This window comes from Pseudopodoces humilis, chromosome 29, assembly GCF_049639895.1.
Source record: "Pseudopodoces humilis isolate 2021_Gansu_Grassland_sample_001 chromosome 29, ASM4963989v1, whole genome shotgun sequence".
In the NCBI taxonomy this organism is placed as follows: domain Eukaryota; kingdom Metazoa; phylum Chordata; class Aves; order Passeriformes; family Paridae; genus Pseudopodoces; species Pseudopodoces humilis.
The window spans coordinates 2,641,095-2,662,192 of NC_142228.1; the positions used below are offsets into that span (position 1 = coordinate 2,641,095).

Consider the following 21,098-nt stretch of genomic DNA (forward strand, 5'->3'; position numbering starts at 1 on the left):
GCCACTGCCGGCATCGCTGCCCCCTGCCCTGCAGGGTGGGAGCCTCTGCACAAGCCCCCTGCCTCATCTCCAGTCCTGCTCCCACCTCCACCATTGGGCTGTGGCACAAGTAGCCCCTCGTTCCCTGCTGCAGGCTCATGCCAGGGCCGGGGATGGGCATTGCTGCCCTCTCTCCTGGTGCTCAAGGTCGCTGCCGCATGCACAGCACCCAGACCAGGGCACCCTGCTCCCCCCTGGCACACAGGGACGGCACGAGGCACAATGCAGACCCCAAAACACACCCACAGCCTTCCCCAGTCCTCTGCCCCGTGGCACTGGGACCGCCAGAGCTCGGGGCCAAATCCTGCACCATGCTGAACAGAAAACATCTCCCCAAGCCCTCAGACCCTGCTCCCCAGAGAAGGACAGGGACCCACCGTGTGGAGGTGCGGCGCTGCTGCTGGCTCCGGGGAGGGAGCCGGGCCGGTGAGTCAGCTCAGCCGGGACTGCCAGAGCCCTGCGTCTGCTTTTGGCCCGGCTCCTGCACGTACATTCCCTCTCCCCGGGGAATCCTTGTTCAGACACGTGCAGAGCAGCTCCCATCCACCCCGGACCCTGCTGTCCCCCCTCCACCGGCGTTCGGCTGCCGATCCCCGGGGTCCTGCCCCACGGGAGCTGGGAGAGCAGGCCGGTGGTCCCGGGCACCGATGGGACACGGGCCAGGAGGAGCAAGGTCCCGGCTCAGGCCGCCCCAGGTACCTGTGCAGACTCGCACCTGCCGCTCCCTGCCCTGCCCGATGCCGTCCTGCCCCTCCTGCCCGGGCACCTCCCGAGGAGAGCTCCGTGAGAAGGGGAGAGACAGGGCTGATTCTCCGGGGGCTGCGGCAGCCGCCGTCTGTGACAACCCCAGGGGAACGGAGGGCACCGGCCGGGCACGGCCCGGGGATTTGGGGTGCCCGAAGGCAGCCTGGGGGACACGGGACACCGTGAGAGGCAGAGCGCAGCCGGTGCCAGCGGACAGCGGGTGGGACACCGAGGGAGCCGAGGGCTCGGTGCCCCCGGGAGTGCGGGAGACGCCGGGTTTGGGTGCGGCAGGCCGTTCTGCTTCGGGGGAGATCCGCACACACGCTGGGCGCTGCTCCCGGCGCGGCGGAGCCTGCGGAGCCCTCGGACACCGCTCCCGGCCCCGCCGCTCCCCGGCAGCTCCGGAGCGCGGCCGAGGTTGCCGGGATCCCGAAGTCCGTCCCGCCGCTCCCGGAGCCCACCCGGGGGTGCCGCTCCTTGGGAACCCCGCAAACACCTCCGGTTACTCTGGTCCAAGTGTCCTCTGGCTCCACTTCCCCCCAAAATCCCGGACATGCCCCCTGGAAGCTCTGCCACAGTGGGACTGGGGATCTCGGGATGTGCATTCCTGCCCCAGCATATGCAGGGGTCCCATCCCTGCCCACGGCTCCAGGATGGATGGACCCGACCCCTCCTAGGGAAGATGTTCTGGGGCATCTCCAGACCTGCTGGCACTTTGGGGACAGCCAGATCTGACAGCAGGAACATCCCTGCAACCCCTGAGAGCCACAAGGTGGGGTCCAGGCTTTGCACACCCAAACCCCCATCCCAGGCACACAGGGCTGGAGCCAAGGCCTGTCACTCACTGTCTCCTGCTCTGGCAGCACCTGCAGCAGGCCGAGGGCTGTCTGGCCCCCAGCCTCACCCCACGAGCCAGCCCAGCCCCACTGCCCTCGGGAAGCACACGGGGTTCTGCAGGGACTGCCCGGAAAGCAGCTGTTGTTTTGCTCATCGCTGGTCCTGGCACGGGCCCTGGCAGGAAGCAGATCCATTTCCCTGAGCACTGGGGTTGGCTGCAGCCACGGCGCTGAGCTGGGGCAGGATGTTCCCCCCAGTCCCACTTCCCAGACCAGCTCCTGCTGCTTTGTCCCTGCTTGCTCCCGTCCTGAGCACGGCACATGAACCTCGGTATCCTGCCGTGCTCTGTGGCAGCCTGGGCCCACGTCCAGGCAAAGCAGGTGCCAAGCAAGGGAATGAAGTTCCCACTCTGCCCCACGGAGGGACTCACCATGGGCTCACAGAGGGCGATGGCTGCTCCTTCTCCTGGCTGCCCCCAGGGACCGTCCCCAGCCAACAGAAGAACAGGCTCAGGGCAGCACAGGGCTGCAGGGGTTATTTTATTCTTTGCTTTGGTCTATACAAAAAACAACTTACAGAAATAATAAAATCTTCCATTCCTGACCCACACTCCAGTAACTGTCCATCCCTTTCCAGCTGGAGTGTTAAACCACCATCAGATCTAAAGCTTCTTTTAAAAAATGCATTAGATAAGGGAGGAGGGGACGGAAACACACCACTCACCAAAGATAAGGGAAATGGGGTTAAAATGTGCAACAAAGATCAGTACAAGGACACAGTTCCTAATGCTGGAGTCACTCCTCTATGGGGACTGGCAAGACAGGGACACAAAGTCAGCTCCCAGCGGCTGATGGGAAAGAATTAAACCTCAGACACCCTGGAAGGTCCTGGGACATGAACCCTTTGCTTTCAGCAAACTCTGGATTGACCTGATTCAGTTGGAGTTTGCAGGAAGCAAAGGGTTTTTCCATGTCAGATTCCTCTCCTAGAACACTAACACGCAGAACAAATCGTGGGGAAGTTAGAAAGCACAAACTTAAAGACGGCAAAAGCCATTGGCACCATATTAAAAATAAAAAAGAAATATATATTCATAGAAAAGACTATTTTGCCAATGAAAGATCACTAACGGTGCAAGGTTTGTGTTTTAAAGCTTCAGAAACAGTATCTTGGATGCTGAATGTGGCAGTAGGTGCTCGAAGCAGTCCCAGGAGGAAGGACCTTCTCCACAGACCCACAGCGAAGAAAACAAATCGAAAAATAAAACCTCTCGTGGGAATGGAAAAGTTTTGTCTTCTCAGGCACTTCTGTCTCCCAAGTCCTTCTTGCGAATGCTCAGCTCTGGGGCCACCCTCTTCTGCATGGAGAGAACACCTGCAGTGGCAGAGAACTCCCGTCATCCACCGAGGGGGGATTTGGGAGGAGACCAGAGCACAGGCTCCCCTGGGCCCACAGGTGACGGGGACACCGATCCATGGCAGCACCAGGGACCCCGTGGTGGCACCAGAGACCCCTCAGCATGCCAGGTGCCATCGGCCAGCCCTGCCTCCCCTGGCCACCCTCAGCCACAGGGCTGAGCCCATGTCCCAGGTGCGCTGGCAGGTACCTGGTGTGGGGCTGCAGGGGGTTAGGCGAGCATGTGGTCAGCGAAGGGCGCTCGGACGCCGTCGCTGTAGGCGTCCATGGGGTAGTCCCCGTCCATGTCCATGTGCATGTCGATGGGGTCCAGGGGGATGTCACCCGAGTACATGGGGCGGTAACCAGGGTCCAGCTCTGCAGGGAAGGGTTGTGGAAACCTCAGCTCCCATCAGCCAATGACTTCTCCAGATCTCAGCCACCTCCTTGTCCCCCCACCCAGGGCAGCATGTGACATGTGATGCTGTAAAAGGGCCCCACCATCCCCTGGCCTGAGGGCACCAGCAGTGTGTGCTCCCTGGGAGCTGAGCATCCCACTGTGCACCCCCAATCCCCAGCAGACTGGGCTGGCACTTGACTGACAGCCACCTGAAAAAGGTTTTAAAGCCAGCCTGGCTTGTTGACCTGAGGGAACTGCCCACCCCAGAACCCAGCCCACAGGGACCTGGCAAGGAGGGCTGGTGCCATACTCACCATCTGAGTAGGGCTCGTTGATGGGGATCATGCTCTGAGCCTAGGGAAGAAGAAGGTGGCACAGTTGAAGGGATTCATGTTCACAATGCTCAGGGGCCACGTGGTGGCAAGCCCAGGTGCTGCCACAACGCAGGAGCTGAGGCCACAGCCCACCTGCCTCCCACCTCCCGCTGTTTGACAATGCCTCTGAGCTCTGGCTGGACGTGCTGGCAACAGCTTTTGGAAGCAGGACGGGGCCATCCCCTGACTTCCCCTGGTTTCCCTGGGGAAAAGATCTTTTTGGGATGCTCACCGCTTCCCAGGCTGCCGGGTCATGCTTGAAGAGGGAGTTGGTGAGCTCCACGGAGACACGCTTCCTGTAGTCAGGGTTCTTGTCCTCCGAGATGCGGAAGAGCACGGCGGCCGCATAGGTGGCTGTAGGGACGGCCAGCAGCCTCAGCTCCTGCTGCCACACAGCATCAGAGCCCCAGCTGGGACAGTGCCAGGAGAGTCCCCAGCACAGCATGGCAGCACTCACCTGTCCCCTCATTCCGGGAGTGCAGCAGCTCCATCAGGGGAGCCGAGGCCCCCTCGGCATCGATGGCATCTGCTGCCTCCTTGTCCTGGGCCAGCTCGCACAGCACGCCGGCTGCCACGCGCTGGATGTTCTCCACCGGCGAGTACAGGAGCTGTCAGGAGAGATCAGCGCCCGTGTGAAGCAGCCAGCAAGGAGCCCCTGTGCTCTGGGCATGTCCTGATGCAAGGGGCCACCAGCCCAGGGCTGCAGCTCCCCGTGCAGGCTGGGCAGGAGGAGCCCAGTGCAGCCCCTGTGTCCCCACAGCCCTCACCTGCACAAAGAGAGGGATGGTGTTGAGGCGGAAGATCTCCATGCGGTTCATGGGGTCCCGGGCCAGGATGTGCAGCGCCCCTGTGCAACCCTCCACAATCTCTTCCATCTTCACTCCATCCTGCCAGGGAACAAGAACTCAGCCAGGACCCTCACACACCGGGGAACAGCCACCTGAAGTGTGGGCACAGGGTTCCCCCAGGGACAGGCTGGGTTCTGGGGTGCCAGGCTGTGCTGGGAGCAGGGCAAAGGGGTGGGGACTCACCGTGTAGGGCTGTTGTGTGCCGGCAGCCGCGTGTCTCTGGGCATCCTGGTGAGCCTTGACCAGCAGCTGGACCAGGCGGGGGATGACGGCGGCCTCCTGCAGCGGGGCATGGTTGGCAGGACACAGAGCCAGGTTGCGGATCAGGCCTATGGTAGCCTGGAGGAGAGGAGGAGGAAGGAGCCATTTGTCTCAGCTGTGGGTCAGAGCAGCACGTGTTCCCCAAGAGAAACACTGGCTGCACCCCTCCCCATCTGTCCCACCCCTCCCTTCTGTGGTGCAGGCTGACTCAGCTTCCCCCCTCCCTGGATTTATCCTCTCCCCAAGCTGAGCTTCAAATCCAACGAGCAGCCACTTCCTTCGTCAGCTGCTGTCAAGAACACGACCCAAGAGGAGCAGGGCTGTGGCAGCAGCAGCCACCATCACTCCGTGCACAGCACCAGCTGCCGAGCCCCTCAGCAGCCCACCCCACCACAGAACAGCAGGAGGGGCTCGCTCCAGCCTGGCCACCGGCCTCCTCCTGCCCCCAACACCCCTCTGGCCCCTTACCTTAACCAGTGGCCACTGGTTGGGCTGGTTGAGGAGCTTGACAATGGCGGGGATGCCGTAGTTGAGCCGCACCGAGTTCTGCGCCATCTCGGCCTCGGGGTGCCGGCTGGTGAGGTGCCGCAGGGCACAGACGGCCGGCTCGGTGATGTCCTCCTTGTCACCCGCCCGCAGAATGGTGTGGATCAGGGCCTCCACCCCGTTTGACTGCGTCACCAGTGTCTTGTTCTTGCTGTTGTTGCAGGTCAGGTTGGAGAGGGTGCCAGTGGCACAGGTCAGCACATTCACATCATCAGAGCTCAGCTGGTTCACCAGGATCTTGAGGACGCCGTCCAGGCCCTCCTGCAGGAGTGGGGATGGGAGGTGGGAGCAGCACACACAGCCAGACCCAAATTCCAGCCCCACATCGGGCCCCACGTGCCCCCAGCATGCAGTGATGGGGGGGCTGCAGTGTTCTGACTCCCACACATCTCCTTTTCCATCCCCCCACGGCTCCTTTTCCAGCCTCCACAGCTGAAGCTGCTCCTTCATGGTGAGCCCCAGCCACTCTAACACATGCAGATTCACTCAGAGGTTAATATCTCCTGCTGGAATCACACTTCCAATGCCCCTGCCAGCCCTCCCCACATGCTGATGGAGTGACCCCAGTCCTGGCTGTGCTGGCCAGCAGCAGGACAGGAAGGAGTTAAAAGCACCATGACCATGTCCTCCTTCAACCCTTCAGTCATCAGAGCCAGGGATGCCTCCATGACAGCCAAAATAGTTTCCAGGCTGCATCAGAGCTAATCCACATGGAGCGGCCCCAGCAGATGGGAAAACTCATCAGGAGGCAGCAAAGGGCTGGGAGAGCAGACCCAGAGCAGGGCTGGGGTCACCTCTGCACCGGCTGCGGGGCCCAGCAGCCTTGGCAGCAGCTCTGCTGGCACTCCCCCAGGAGCAGGCAGGCAGCCAGCCCGGGACAGGCTGACGGGGCAGAGCCAGAGCAAACTCCGGTGGCACCCGCTGAGTGACCGCGGTGGCCTCGGCCCCACACTGGGGACACGCAGGAGTGCTGGCAGCCAGCTGGCACGGGCAGGGCCACGGACAGCGAGCAGCGCCCCAGGATGCAGGGCAAGCCCTGCTGCAGGGTAACTTGAGCACAGCAGGGCATCCCCTCACCCCGCCAGGCACATGCGCTGCTGCAGCTCGTGGAACAGGGAACATGAGGCTTCAGACTCAGCCCGGCACGAGCCGCCCGGCACCCGGCTCCGAAACACGGCACCGAAGCACAACCACGGGACCCGCAGTCTCACCTGTTTGGTTGCCACATCAGAAAGGTTCCGCAGGGTCCACAGGCAGTTCTGGACCAGCCTGGGGCTGGAGCTGGTCAGGTGCTTGCCCAATGCCTGCATGCCACCTGCAGGGAAGGGGACAGTCCTGTGAGCACCCCTGGCCAGCCCAGCAGGAGGAAGAGCAAGTGGCAGCAGGGCTGCATTGGGCTGGGCATCGGCCGATGCTGCTGTACACAGAGCACCAAACGTGGTGAGTAAAGAATCTCAGCCAGCCAGGATGGATCCTACCCACACACAGTGCCAGGAACATGCCTAAGCAGCCTTCAGAGCAGGACTCCAGGCCAGCACAGGTGGCTTCACTTGACTTTGCAGACCTCTGCCCGTCCCACAGACATGTGGGAGGACACATCCTCAGCCACAGCACCCTGACACCACCACTCATCCTCCTGTGGCTCTGCCCCAGCCTCTCTTACCAGCCTCAACGATGGCAGGCTTGTTGCTGGGACACACTGACAGCACTTTGAGCACACGGCTCGTGGTCCAGAGCAGCTTCTCATAGTTGTAGCTGCGCATGATCTGCACCAGGGCCTGGGGTCCTCCATTGGCCAAAATAATCAGCTGCAAGACAGAATGCCAGAATGGTTTGGGTTGGAAGGGACCTTAAAGGCCATCCAGTTCTACCCTCCACCACAGGCAGCAGCAGATTCCACTAGACAAGGCGGCTCCAAGCCCTGTCCAACCTAATCTTGAACACTTCCTGGGACGGGGAATCAAGAATGGAGGGTTGGGGTGTGGCAGTCCTGGGCTGCTGGGACCCCCTCTCCAGGTTCCCCAGCTCATGCCAGGACACAAGCAAGGCAGGAGCTCCAACCCCTTGGCATGCAGGAATGCTCCGGTCACGTCACCAAGGACACATGAGATGCCGGGGTCTCCACCGCTGCCTGCTGCACATCTGTGAGGTGCAAAGGTGGGCAACCAGCCCCCTCCTGCCTTCCCCACATCTCTGTCAGTCTGTGATCTCCATCCCACCTTGCTCTCCTGGTTCCCATAGGCCAGCAGCTGGAGGCAGTCAGTGGTGATGGCCAGGAACTTGGGGTTGTTCTTGTTCAGCAGGGGAACCATCTTCTGCAGCCCGTCAGCCAAGCGCACAGCCATCTTGGCCCCCTCCTGGTACAGCAGCAGGTTGTGCAGGGTGGTGATGGCATAGAAGAGAACGGACTCGACGGGCGAGCTGCAGGCGGCAGCACACACCACGTCAGTGCAGGAACTACACCGTGCTCACCAGGCTGCAGCAGAGCCCCCGGGGCTGCCCCGAGCCCAGCACCCCCCAGCACCCCTCAGCAAGGGAAGGGACACCTCAGAGCCTGAGCTCCATCTCTGTGGCCAGGGCAGTATGGATGAGGGAGCTGCTCCCCTCCTCCTGCCCCGATGTAGTCTCCATACACAGCAAACCCCAGGGGTTTTCACAGGTTCACAGTGTCCCACTCCCTTGTTTTGGTGAGCAGAAGGACCCACACTGAGGACAGCCTGAGCCCTCCCTTCCTCTGCCCCCAGCCCAGGAGGGGCTGCCAGGCTCTGCCATCCCCGCTGGAGTCCCCCCACCACTGTGTACCTCAGCATCCTGACGAGGGCCGGGATGCCCCCAGACTTGAAGATGGAGAGCAGGCCCTCGCGGTGGTGCGAGAGGTTGTGCAGGATGCTGGTGGTGCAGCGGGCGGTGTCCAGGTCGCTGGTGCTCTGCATGGTGCGGACCACGGCCGCCACGATCTGCGGCGACTGCATCAGCGCGCGGCGCGACGCCTCCTTCTTGGAGAGCTGGTTGACGATCATGGCTGCCTTGCTGACAACCACCTGCAGGGAGAGGAGCCGGCGTGTGGGAAGGTGTCCCGCAGAGGCAACCAGGAGTTTGGCCAAGAGGAAGGAGAAAGACACGGCCACAGAGCCCCACAAGGACAGGAGCCCGTCTGGGCAGAGGCTGAAAGCCCAGACACACATACAGCAGATACAGTTCCTTACCGGGTCCTCGTCGTTGAGCAGCTTGGTGAGCTCTGGGATGGCACGTGTGGCCAGCTCGGCGTCATCCTGGTAGTTGATAAGGTGCACAATGGCTGACTTCAGCATCTGGGAGGGCTCTGCCAGGCGCTGCACGTTGGTCTGCTGCCCCTCCAGCTGGGTGGTGATGAGAAGCGAGCGGTCCTCCACCGTCTCGGGGTACATGGCAGCCCGGACACGCTGGGCACGGGTCATGGCCAGCTGAGCCTCCATGTCCGCTGCAGGGGTGGACAGGGAGGCAGCGTAAGGCTCTCTCCAAGGAGCGCTCCCAGCCCTGCTTCCCAATCCCAACGAGATGAGCAAGAGCTTAGCGCAGTGACACCGGCCACGTCAGCAGTCCCGGCACACTCTGCACAGAGCTTGAGCTTCAAAGCGTAAACAGATCCGGCAGCACAGAGATAAGACAACACTCAATTAGGCAGCATGATGAGGCAGTTGTCACACAAGGCCCATTAATTAAAAAATTATGGATATTTGCAACTTGGGACCAGCTGGCACCGGAAAAAAGGAGAACACTGAGGCTTTCCCCATTGGGGATGCTGAGGTGTGATACTGCGGTATCCACCCATGGGCCCCATCTCTGCAGCACAAGGACCACACAGGGTCCCGTGGGGGGCTCTGATCCCCGCAGGGGCTGGCAAATAAACCTTCCAAATAAACCTATTGCTGACAGGGAACTGCAGAGGCAAGCACAGCAAGCCAGCCCCCTCTTTTACCCGGGGGTAAAGCCGGGGGAAGCATCTCCTGCAGTCCAGGCTCCACGTTGTCCTCGCCTCAGCAGGAGGAGCCGTGGCAGTGGCACAGTGTTACAGCACACACTGGCAGCTCTGTCAGCCATGCTGGGACAGGTTTCCCAGCAGGCAGACAGGCAGTGGAGCAGGTGGCAGATCTGTGGGCCGGGATCAGCTGTTCCCATCTCAAGCCAACCCGCTGGCACACTCGGATGTGTGCGCAGCTCCGTGCCAGCGCGGGCTGACCAGGCGCCACCCCCGTGCAAGAGCCTCTTGGCGCTGGGAAGGAGGACAGGAGGGAGCATATTTTAGGCAGCAACAACTCCCGGGCTGTGGAAGCCAGCATGGAGGAGTACCCAGAAGCAGCAGGGCTACGGGGGAGGAACAGGAAGGCAGGAGCTGAGCAGCTGAGCTTGCAGATGTGCCAGGCCCCACAGCCCCTTACCTTGCGCTTGGCTCTGGCTCTGGCTCCCTCCCTGGCAGTAACTCGTGGTGGTTGTCTTCTTGATGGTGTACTGCTTCCCATACACCTCATCATCGTCCCCCAGGCACTTGCTGCTGACCGAGGGCACCTGCGTGTTGACACCGGAGTGGATTCCGGAGTCGTAGGTGTAGGTCTGCTGCCACTCCGTCACCTTGATCGGCTGCTCCATCATGTTCATCACCTCCATGGCTGCTCTGCGGGGTGGGGAGGGGAGAGGTTACACCTCTGGGAGAGCCCAGGCTGCCACAGGACCCTCCTGCCCCTCTCCTGCCCCTGAATGGCAGGGCAGCCCCCCGTGCAGCAGCCGGCCCCTGCGCACCCACGAGCAGATGGAGCCGATCCCTATCTGCCCTCCTCCCCCACTGGAGATGAAAGGCGGCACCGGGATGACGAACCCAAAGCTCAGCACTTTGTTGCTCGTGTTCAGACATGAACGGCGGCTGCGTCTCACGGTGCTGTGTCTCACAACACCGTGTCTCACCACTGCCAGGCCAAGGTGTGGGCTGGCTCTGCCCAGCGCAGTGGGACACCACAAGCTCCAGGGTCCCCCAGCTGCCCATGAGCTTTTTTAAGATCCCTTTCCAGAAACAGGACCTGCAAAGAGCTGGGGACATGCCAGGAGCTCCAAGCCCCATATGGCTGGAGCTCCAAGCATAAAATGAACCTTTTTAGAAGCTTCCTGTGACACTCCTAAAGCACCTAAAAATAAGCAGGCAAAGCCACTGGCTCAGCTCTCCCATGGGTGCTCATGGTGTGGTCCAGGGCTGGGCACTCCCCACTCAGCGCCGGGACAGGGCAGCCCAGCACATCCCAACACTCAGGACAAACCAGCCAAGGTTGCTGGGAGCAGGGCTGGGATTTCCTTGTCTTTAATTTGGGGATACAAGGGCAGGGAGGGAGGGAGGGAAGATGGCTCATGGATTAATGCCTGAGCTCACTCAGGGCTGTGAGTCACCAGCCCTGCATCCAGGCCCCCGGCACGGCCAGAAGGGATGGAAGCAGGCGGGGAGGGAGGGTTGGGAGGCAGGCAGGGAGGGAGGGATGGAGACAGCACCCGCCCAGCCCTCCGCTGACCCATCACCCAGGATTCCTATCCCTTCCCGACCGAGCAGAAGTGGAATGAGTCAGAGTTTCAGAAGCGATAAGCAGCGAAGGGAGCAGCTGCCGCCCGGCATACCTGGGTGCAGCAGCACCCACCTCCAAACAGCCTAATTATCACCTGCACCGATTCCTGCGCTGGGCTGCACCGGGGCGGCCGCGCACCCCTGGCTCCGCTCCAGCCGCCAGCACAGCGCGGGACCCGCAGGGACCAGCCCCAGCACCGTCCTGGGGGAGCCAGGACCCCGAGCTGAGCCCCCCGCCAGCCCGGCGGCTGAGTCAGGGCGTCGGGTGGTGGCCGAGGACGCGGCTCCGTGGGGCACGGCGCGCAAGGGCTTGGCTCGGCTCGTCCCACCGCTGCCGGCTGTTCCCAAGGAGCGGCCGAGCCCTCGCCAGCTGCACGGGCCGGGCCTCCCAGGGAGGAATCCCAAGCCCTCGTTCTCAGAAGCAGCGGCCAGATGGGAAACAGGAGCCCGCCACGCTTGTCCCCCCGGCTGGGAGCATCCTGCAACCCCCCGCATCCAGCCCCAGCCGCCCTCCCGGAGCCGCGGCAGGGCGCTGCTCCTGCCAACACAATATTTTTTGAGCTGTCGAGCAGCACTGGCAGCCTCAGAGCGGCTATAATGGGCTGTGCATAATGCACGGTGGTCAGGCAATGGAGGGCGGTGGAGGCAGAGCCTTCCCACGGTGGATAGGAGCTGGGATGTCTGATCAGTGCGGCAGGACAGTGCGTGACACATGGTGCCAGGGGCGAGAGGACAGACAGCTCTGCTCCCCACCCTGCGTTTCAGCAGGGATGGGCCGTGGGAGCCCGGGTGCGGAGCTGGGAGTGCCACGGTGCTGCTTCAGGATTTGGGAATGCGAGTCCTTCAGCTGGGTCATCCTGGCCATGGTGGCAGAGTCTCCAGATTGTGTCAGGAAACTCAAGCAATAGTCTTGCCTTACCAAGTGTGGAAGTGGCAGGCAGCAGAGCGCTCTGTGGCACTGGCAGGGCACATCACTGTGGTGCAGGAGCTGGGTGAGCCGGCACCCATCCCACCTGCAGAGCCCCAACACCCCAGGAGAACACTGGGAAGCTGCCCTGGACAAGATGGGCAGGGGGAGAACAGAGCTGAGGGCAGAAAAGATCACACAGCCAGGGCAGGGACCCCAGGCAGCAGCGAGACAGATCTGGCAGGGGCTGATGCTGCTGCACCATTGTTGAGCAGTGACATCCACTCCACAATTTACAGGCATCAGACAGGCACTTAATTTTCCAAACCTCCAGGAGCTGGGCTCAGACACCGTACAGAGCCCTGCATTATGCATGAGCCACCCCTCTGTCTGCACCGTGGCACCCAGGGACATCAAAAGCCAGCGCAGCTCCTTGAGCTCAGACACGAGCTCTGGTGATCGGCCCCAGACAAGCTCCAAGCAGGAGAGCAGGACCAGGAGCTCCACAGAAGAGACATGGGCACCTGTCCTTCCCCTGAGCATCCCCCTAACAGTGTTTCCTCATCACCACAGGGGCCAGCGAGACCAGCAGCACCTGAGGTGACAGGGCCAGCGGAGCAAATGTCAGACGCTCCTGCAGTGAGCAGTGACATTTTCTGAATCCTGTGTCAAGCATGCCCTGCTCATCACTCAGTGAGGGGCAGACACTGACACAAGCTTCTCCCCCATCCTCCACAGTGTGGCTCTGTCCTCAGCTGTCCTCTGTTCTCCTCAGCAGGATCAGCAGGAGAGGGGCACCAGGGTGCTGGTTCCACCTGGGTTCACCTTAGCTGGAGCCATTTCCTGGCAGTGTTTCTGAGGAAGTGCTGTAGCGGGGAAGGAGCCTGATGCAGGAGGGAGAAGTAGGGTGTTATTTGGGGCACATATGAAAATACCCACGCTGAAGGGTCAGCCAGGAGCAGGGGTCACGTCTGGCTGGGCCCCAGCCCTCCCACATCAGGCCTGTGGGCAGGACAGTTGCTGCTGAGCCCAGCACTCACCTCTACCCACCAGGCTGGCAGAGCGGGAAGGGAAGAACAGTGAGGGCAGCATGGTGCCAGCAGGCCTCATCTGAGCCACACTCCATACAAGCCTAGACCCCAGGGAAACAGGATTTTCTCCTGGAACAGTGAGGAATACCCCAGGAAACAGTGAGGAAGATGTGGGGGACAGCAGGTTTGGGGAGAACCTCCAGCCTGCTCCTGCAGCACAATGGGGAAGGGGCCAAGACATCTGAGGGGCTTCAGCCATGGGCTCCAGGACAGGCAGGGGCTTCAGTCAGTCAAGCAGGGCACTGCCAGGAAAAGGTTAATCCCTCTCCCACCACTTCCCTCAGCCAGGAAGGCAGAGGAAGCTCCCGCGGGCTGTCGGGCACCGGCCAGCAGCTCATCCGCCCCCAGAGCCATTTGATCAGCGTCCAAGCAGCACCGGCCCCCCGGGACACCGTCTGTGGAGGAAGTCTCTGGCAAACATGCAGCCCCAGGCCTGACTAGCCCTTCTCACCAGCTGCTGTGAAGCCTTCAGCCTCAGCAGGCAGGACACAGCCGGCAGACAGGGCTGAGCTGTGCAGAACAGCAGCAGGAAAGCAGTGAGTGCTGCTTCATGCAGAAATATTTACTGTTTTAGGGCTTCTTGGGGAGCAGCAGTGATCCCCAGTGTGGGGTCACCCCAGTGGGAGCAGGTGAAGGGCACAGGGCATCCTCACAAGCCCCAGGCAGGGGCTGCAGCAGACCAGGCACTTGGGCCTCAGGGTCAGTGGGTACGAGGGGCAGCCTGAGCTCATCACATGCAGGTCCAGCCTGCCCTGACCCCAGCATGCAGCAGTGTGGGTGCTGACAGGAGGCTGCCAGAGCTCCTCCAGAGCTCCACCCTCACTCACATCCTCCGGGAGCAAAGAGCAACAGTGCTGGGGGGGCCCCCATGCAGCAGCAGCAGCATATGAGGGGCTGGGCTCAGCGGTGCAAGCATGCGAGTGGCTGCAATTACAGCCACCGAGGCTTTTAAGGAAAGGGAAGAGGCAGTTAAGGCAATTCAATAAATGCAGCACAAGAAAAGACTCTATTTTAGAAGCACTTACGCTACACACAAGCCATCTCCGGTCCCCCCCTTCCTGGAGCAGCCGGGGATTAACAACTGCCCGCTCAGACAGTCCTGGGCTCGGCAGCCACAGCACGGAGCCTTCCCACAGACCAGGGCACCCAGAGCCCCCTGCACCCTGGAGAGCTGCACCTCAAAGTCCCCCAACACCCACAGGCCCTGCCCAAAGGTGCTCTGAAGTGACACCAAGGGCTGACAAAGCCAGGGCAGCCGCTAACGAAGGCCCTGCAGACACTGTACAAAAGCTTCAGTGGTTTTGAAGAGGATCCTCAGCAACACGCAGCAGGAGCAGGCAGAGAAAGGAGCTTGTCAAGACCTCACCAGCATCAATGGGAAGCGTTCGAGTCAGATCCTGGCACCAGGAGCCCTTTCAATGGGGCTTTACAGGGAAGATGAGTGGAAGAATTCAAAGGGGAACGAGAGCAGCTTGAAGTTTAATGAGGAGGAGACAGCGGCGGGGGATCAGCCTCTCGTTAGAGCAGGCAAAACCACTGGCCTGGCCTTGCACACAAAGGAGCGAGCCCATGGCCTTTGTGTATGGATGTACCCAGGTCCAGAATGGCTCCTGGCTGCCCCACCAGCTCTGACAACTTCAGGGCACTCAGGAAAGGCAGTGGGGTGCAGGAGCTTCAGATCTGGGCTCCTTCACTGGAGGGGGCCATAAACCTTTTTCGTAATTCAACTCCCATGATGTTGTTACATTTGAGCTGCTGAATTCCTCATGCAAAGCTCCAGTTCCTCTTGCTGGGGGTGCTGCACGCCCCTGAGCACCAGAACGTGGCATCTCTGCCACGACCTGCTGCACTCAGCTGATGCTCTCCATCAACCCAGATCATGTCCCCGAAACGCCTCGCCTGCACCTGAATTAACAGCTCCTGACAGCTCCCGCACACGCCAGGCCCAGGCTGTGATGTTTTGGCACTTCACATCACAAACCGACACAGTATTATCCATCAAGTGCTCTCCCGCTGCAAGTGCACACACAGCAGTGAGCGTGACACCCACCCCCCGCTCCTGTGCGGGGAGCAGGACCCACAGCAGGACCCTCAGCCCAGGGAAGGCTTCCCCAGGGACATTTATCTGCCAAAGACCCACAGTGAGGTCTCTGGCACCACATCCCCCTCCCTACATCCCTAGTTGTTGGCACAGACACCTCCACCTGCAGTGGCACCAGGATCAGGAGGACCCACATGGACACATCTCCTCCTCATAGTTTGCTGATTTGATTAGAATCATGTCTGGGAAAGATGGGAATTTGCCACTTGTCTGTGGAAAGGAGAACTGGCATGGTGAGATTAATCACAATTACTCCATCTGGATAAAAGAATCAAAAATCATTATTCTGTTTTGATGAGCACAAAGAACAAGTTGCTCTTTAAGAGCACTGTAATTGCAGGTTCTGGACCTTGCTGGCTGTTCCCAGCTCCAGCCACGGTGTCCAGGACACAGGATTTGTCACCTGGCCCAGCCAGAGGAGCTGGGGCAGCGAGGAGGGGCACAGAGGTGCTGAGCCCAGGCTTAATTTCTCCATCCAGTTGCATTACAGCTGCAAAGTTCAGACGCTTCACAAGAAATTATCACCAACAGCCGTCAGCACCCGGCCTGTCGGAGCAAGTTAATGATTTGTCACCAGGGCTCTGCCCGCGCGTCACCGCGATTACGGCAGGCACAGCCAGCAGCCAAAGGTCTCTCCCCACACACAGAGGAACGCGCTTTCCATCCAGCCCCCTACCCCAAAAAGCCACACGGGACCTCAGAGCACCCACCCCCCACGGGCTCTGTGCCCCCCACCAGCACCGGGACAGCCCCCCCGGAGGGCACGGCCACCCCCGCCCAGGTCCGATCACCCAAGCGTGGGATATCGGGAAAACACCGAGCATTCCGCCTCCACCCCGCCAGAAGCTCCGGCTCTGGGAAGGAGACCGAGGACTGGCTGGGAACAGCCAGCGCAGATGTCGCGGGCTGCCCGACAAGCCCCGGCAGCCGCGGCACGAGGCTCCTGCCCTGTTTCCAAAGCCATTCCGGAGCCCAGAGTCCAAGGCGTGCCAGGATGCCTGCAGGCCCGGCAGCAGCCGCCGCAGAACCCATCGGGGATGGTGTATTTAGAAGGGTATTTCAAACCTCTGCTTAAATAGAAACATCTTCACCTCCCCCCTCGGCAGCCATCGACAAACCGGGTGTGGCTGCAAAGCCAGCCCTGTTTAAGCACAGACATGGTGCTGAGGTCAAGTTTGAGGCCTTTTTGGAGCAGCAGTACCTGCACCTTCCCACTCCCTTGTCCATCACTTTGTCAAGTATGTCCATGAGCTAAGAGGGGTAAAACCAACCCTCCCAGCGCAGAGAACGCGATTCAAGCACCAATGCAGCCCTGGTGTCCTCCAGAGCTGCCCAGGAGTTTCCATTCACACAGACCCACCTGGGACACCACACGGGGCTGAGACTGACCAGCTGCCCCCGGCTCAGGGTGATGCTGGGTGCCCACACACCCTGTCTAGGTAGGGAAGCACCAGCTGAACTCCGAGGTAGGCTTCTATTGCTGTAATAGACACTACGTTTCTTTTTAACGACTTTAATTAGAAGCCAGTCTAATTTAAACCTTCAAAACCAGCGCAAGCGTCGGTACAGATGCTGCAATTAAAGTTCTGCAAGTTCTCTGTGCAAAGGCTCTGTTCCCCAAGCCTGCGGAGCGGGGCCAAGGGCAGCTTCGCTCCCAGGCTCTGCCATCTGCGAGCGGCAGCGCGCCCGGCAAAAGCGCCGTCTTAAATCCCGGAGATCTGGAAGTGCGATAAAAAGCCAAATCCCATCAAGCGCTCCCACACCAAACCACAGTCTTGAAGGGAAACCGTCCTCGCAGGAACGGGCTGAACTGCAGGAGCCGTGCAGCTGTACCGCAGTGCCTGCCCGCCTGCGAGGGCTGAGTAAGGGTTTCAGGTGGGGGAAACAAAGGGGTGAGTTAATGGGATTAGGGCAGCGCCGAATGATACACTGAAATGCGGCACCAGGACCAGAGGGGATATTCCCCAAGCCCCCCGGCTGCAGCCCGGCCACGATTCACCCGCGCTGCCGCGGAGGCTCCAGGCACGGTGCGCAAACTACTCGCACACCCAGCCCCAGGAGACCCCTCCCAGCAGCCCGGCTCGTCCCCTCACCCTCCCCGGTGATGGACGCGCTTCCTGGAGCCGGCAAGGACACGGCACATCGCCCAGACAATAGACTGGAACGCCATTGTCTGAGGAAAGGCCCCGCACGGCCGCCCCACCTTCCCCCAGCGCCCTGAGCCCTGGGGACCCGCGTCTGTCCCCGCTCCCGCACAGCGGCCACAGTGCAAGGAGCGAACACAATCGCACAATCCTCAGCCACCGCTGCCAGCAGCTCTGTGCGTCCCCGTCCTGATGGCCAACTTGTTTAAGCCAAATTAGCAGTAAAACGGGTTTTTCATGACACTTCATGGAAATCCTCCAAAACAATGAGCGATCACAGGCTTCAGATGTGCAAACACAGTTCCAGCGGGTGTCCCTGCACCCTTCCAGCCAGCTCCGACAGCGACAAGGACACAGAAATGGACCCCTATAATTTTCTCATCCCTGTTTCCGGCTGGGCCGGACACTCCGAGAGCGGAGCCTGGAGGAGCCCCCGCGGACGCTGCACCTGCCCTGGATGCGGCTGATAGCCCGGAGCAAACGCCCCCGGCACCGCTCCAGCCCCATCCCCGCGGCAGCTGAGCTCCCGGCTCCCCACCAGCCGATGGCAGACGGACACCAGACCCGCGGTCTGGCCGGGGCTGGCACCAGCGCCAAAACCAGCACGACGTGGGCTGGAGCAGGAGGTGAAGCGACTGAGGGGGCTGTGTCACAGGGCGTCCCCACCCCCACCACCCTTCTGGTATGGGGAAGCTGAGAAGGGAACGTCAAACCAGACAGGGAACTCACCCAGGCACCCCAGCAGCGGTGCGGGGAAGCCGGAGGTGCAAGGACTTCCAGCCTGGCCGGAGAGGGTTCAGGCTGATGTCCTCACACCCGTGCAGGCACAAGGCTGGCGCAGGTCACCCTGTCCCGTCCCCAGCAGCAGCAGTGCCCTCCTGAGCTCCTCTCCCAGCACACATCTCCCCGCGTCGCTCGTATGACAGCCCACGTTTGCCTTCTCCGGGCAACTCCCAGCAACATTTCAGCATTATCCTTTCATCTGTGCTGTAAACCTGATTAATTAAGCTAATCACTCAGCTAGCGCAATTAGAGCACTCTCTCCTCTCCAAATATCAGACAAACAGCCAAGTTTCGCTCTCCCCGCCGTTTCCCGGTGCGGATGTCCGCTGTCAGGATCTCAGCTGGGACCCTCCGGCCGCACTGTGCCCAGCACCCCTAACCCACGGGGGGCTGTCTGGGTGATGTCAGGTCACCCGCATCCCCCTCGGCCCTCTCAGCCCCCAGACCACAAATGCCCGGCGGGGGGCAGGGGTAGTCCCAGCCCCGCGGGCACGGACGGAGGTGTCGAGGCGATCCGAGGTGGCCTCGAGAGCAACACGCGGTGTCCCCAGGTGGGACTCTGGGCACGGAGCAGCCCAGTTTGCGTAAGAGCCCCACAGCACCGGGCGAGCGCCGTGCCAGGGCCTCGCCCGCCCAGCGGCAGCTCCGGGCGGGGCCGGGGACCGAGTCACCGCCTCGCACAGGAGCGCGGAGCCGCGACTCCCAAAGTGGCTCCCGCGGCACTGGGAAGGGGCCGGGACAGCCCAGGGCAGCCCGGCTGCCCATGCGGGAAGCGCCGGGGACCCGCCCAGCTGGTCCCGCGCAGGACCGGCCGAGCCCACGGGCAGCACCCGGGGAGCCCTGCCCCAGACGGCGGCAGCGGAGCCGAGCCGGGACGCCCGGTGCTGCCCAGCCCGGACACCCAGGTCCTCCCCGCCCCGAGCGCGGCCGCTCCCCAGCCCCGCACGGTGGAGTCCGCACGGCCCCGGTACAGCCCAGCCCGGAATGACCGACGGCCACGGCCCTGGCCCCGTTCCGGCTGCCCCAACTCTGCTCACCGGACCGCTCCCCGCCAGCCCGGTCCTCCAGACCTGCCCTCGCTCACCAGAGCGATCCCTGCCCGGTTCCGCCGGCCTACTGCCGCTCACCGTCGCTCCCCCATGCCCGATGCTCGCTGTCTCGGCTCCACTCACCGTCGCTCCCCATGCCCGCTGCCCCGCCCCGCTCACCGTCGCTCCCCGTGCCCGGTGCGCCAGTCCCGCTCATCGCGGCTCCCCGTGCCCGGTGCCTCGGCCCCACTCACCGTCCCTCCCCGCCCGTTCCCGGTGCCCCGGCCCCGCTCACCGTCGCTCTCCGCCGCCCGCCCGCTCCTGCCCGAACAAAAGGCGAGCAGCGCCCCGCGCGCCGCCCCGCCCGCCACAGGCCCCGCCCCCGCGCTGCCCCGCCGCCATTGGCTGCTCCGCACGCCCATCAACCTCTGGTCCCGCCGGGCCCCGCCCCCGACGAACGTGTTTATCCGCTCCCCATTGGCGGGGGCGCGGCGGCCCCGCCCCCCGGGCGCAGGTGATTGGCCAGCGGGGCGGGGCGCGCGGGGCGCGGCGGCGGCGGAACCAGGGCGCGACCACGAGGGGACCACCTGGGTGACGTCAGTGGGCGCGGCCAGGTGGGGCCGGGACCCTCCCCTGGGCAGGGCCGGGGGAGCGGGGACCCCCGGGCCGTGCGGGGACCCCCCGAGGCAGCAGCGCGGGGGCGGCAGGAAGAGGCGTTCGGGAAGGGCTCGGGGCTCCTGGAGCCGCGTCAACCCGGTCCCCGCCGGACCGGTCCAGCCGGGTGCTGCCGCCGCGTCCCGGGCGAAGCCGCCGTCACCCAGTGCCCGAGTCATCCACTGGATACGTCCCAGCCCAACTCAGGACCCCCAGGTGTGGTGAGCAGGAGGATTCTGCCCCGGTGAGGATGAGGAGGGAGCATCCTGCACCCCCGCTGCCTGTACGGTTCCTGGCACGTCTGGCTGTGAGCGCTGCCAGGCGGGGATTCTCAGCTCCCAAGGGAGGTGAGAGACAGAGCTTCCACCGCCTCTGCAAGAAAAAGGGAATTGATGGCTGTGCGCTGAGCGGGAGATCCGGAGCACAGCGAGAGAGCTCTCGGCACAAGGAAATGGGCACACGGCACAGCACGGCACGACATGGTACGGCAGGGCACAGCACAGCTCAGGTGTCAGCCAGAAATGTCATTCACGCTCCCCCCTTGGTCAAGGTCGAGGGTGTCAGGGAAGGGCGACGATGCGTTCACCATGTATGTAACCCATCCCCCTGCATCCCCCTGCATCCCCCTGCATCCCCCTGCATCCCCCTGCATCCCACCTCCGTGTCCTAAATCAGTCACTCCGTATCCCATCTCTGCACCCCTGGCACCGCCCCGCAGCTCCACTCTTTGTGTCCTGGGGGACAGGATGGTGGCCATGCTCACTGTCACAGCCGCTGCTGGGGTCACAGCACCGCTCCCAGAGCTGCTGCTCCTGCCTGGCACTGCCAGGTGCGATGGGTGCAGCCAGCACCGGCACATCCAGGGGCTGCAGCTGGGACCAGGGAAAGGACTCTGGGCACCCAGCTCACGGCTGCAAGGGGCTTTGCCTGGTGCCAGTAGATCAGTGGGAGCAAGGAGCTGTCTTCTCCACGTAAGTGTGGGGCTGGGGAGGGGACACGGTGCCCAGGTGTGTGTCAGAGCAGGGCGGAGGCCCCGTGGGCCCAGTGCCACCCTCGCCCAGCTGTTGGGAAGATTCGCAGGCCTTTGTCCCCTGGGCTGCGGTGCCAGCGCTGGGCTCAGCGCTTCCCTCTCATCCATTCGCGAGTGCCACCGGCCACACCCCAGCAGGCTGGCACTCCCCCCCTGAGGTGGCTGTGACCCATCGGTGACAAAGCCCACTCCTCCCAGGTGATAGGACAGCCCTCTCCCGGCGCAGGGGTGCAGTGGGTGCTCCCTCCCAGCACCGCCTCCCAAGCCCTGAGCTTTGGGTCTGGGGGCTCAGCCCCTGCCCCCCGCCCAGTGCCCTGCAGAGCTGGAAAAGCCCT

General features: G+C 62.5%; 1 protein-coding gene across 3 annotated transcripts; it reads right to left on the bottom strand.

Annotated features, from left to right (window-relative positions):
• Positions 1 to 2,129: 2,129 nt before the first annotated feature.
• Positions 2,130 to 19,450, bottom strand: JUP (junction plakoglobin). 3 transcript variants are annotated; one of them, XM_014260134.2, is made up of 15 exons: positions 19,375 to 19,450; positions 9,863 to 10,095; positions 8,651 to 8,904; positions 8,247 to 8,485; positions 7,664 to 7,865; positions 7,108 to 7,252; positions 6,656 to 6,759; positions 5,367 to 5,705; positions 4,821 to 4,976; positions 4,557 to 4,676; positions 4,247 to 4,397; positions 4,022 to 4,143; positions 3,730 to 3,769; positions 3,227 to 3,393; positions 2,130 to 2,994 (listed from the first exon to the last, which is right to left on the bottom strand). In XM_014260134.2, the coding sequence occupies exons 2-14, from the start codon at positions 10,086 to 10,088 to the stop codon at positions 3,248 to 3,250; spliced, it is 2,244 nt and encodes a 747-aa protein (XP_014115609.2). In that variant the 5' UTR covers positions 10,089 to 10,095; positions 19,375 to 19,450; the 3' UTR covers positions 2,130 to 2,994; positions 3,227 to 3,247. The 3 variants fall into 3 exon arrangements, with proteins under 3 accessions (XP_014115609.2, XP_087924261.1, XP_014115611.2); XM_088068135.1 differs by having other exon boundaries at positions 19,334 to 19,398; XM_014260136.2 differs by lacking the exon at positions 19,375 to 19,450 and adding an exon at positions 17,998 to 18,265.
• Positions 19,451 to 21,098: the final 1,648 nt, after the last annotated feature.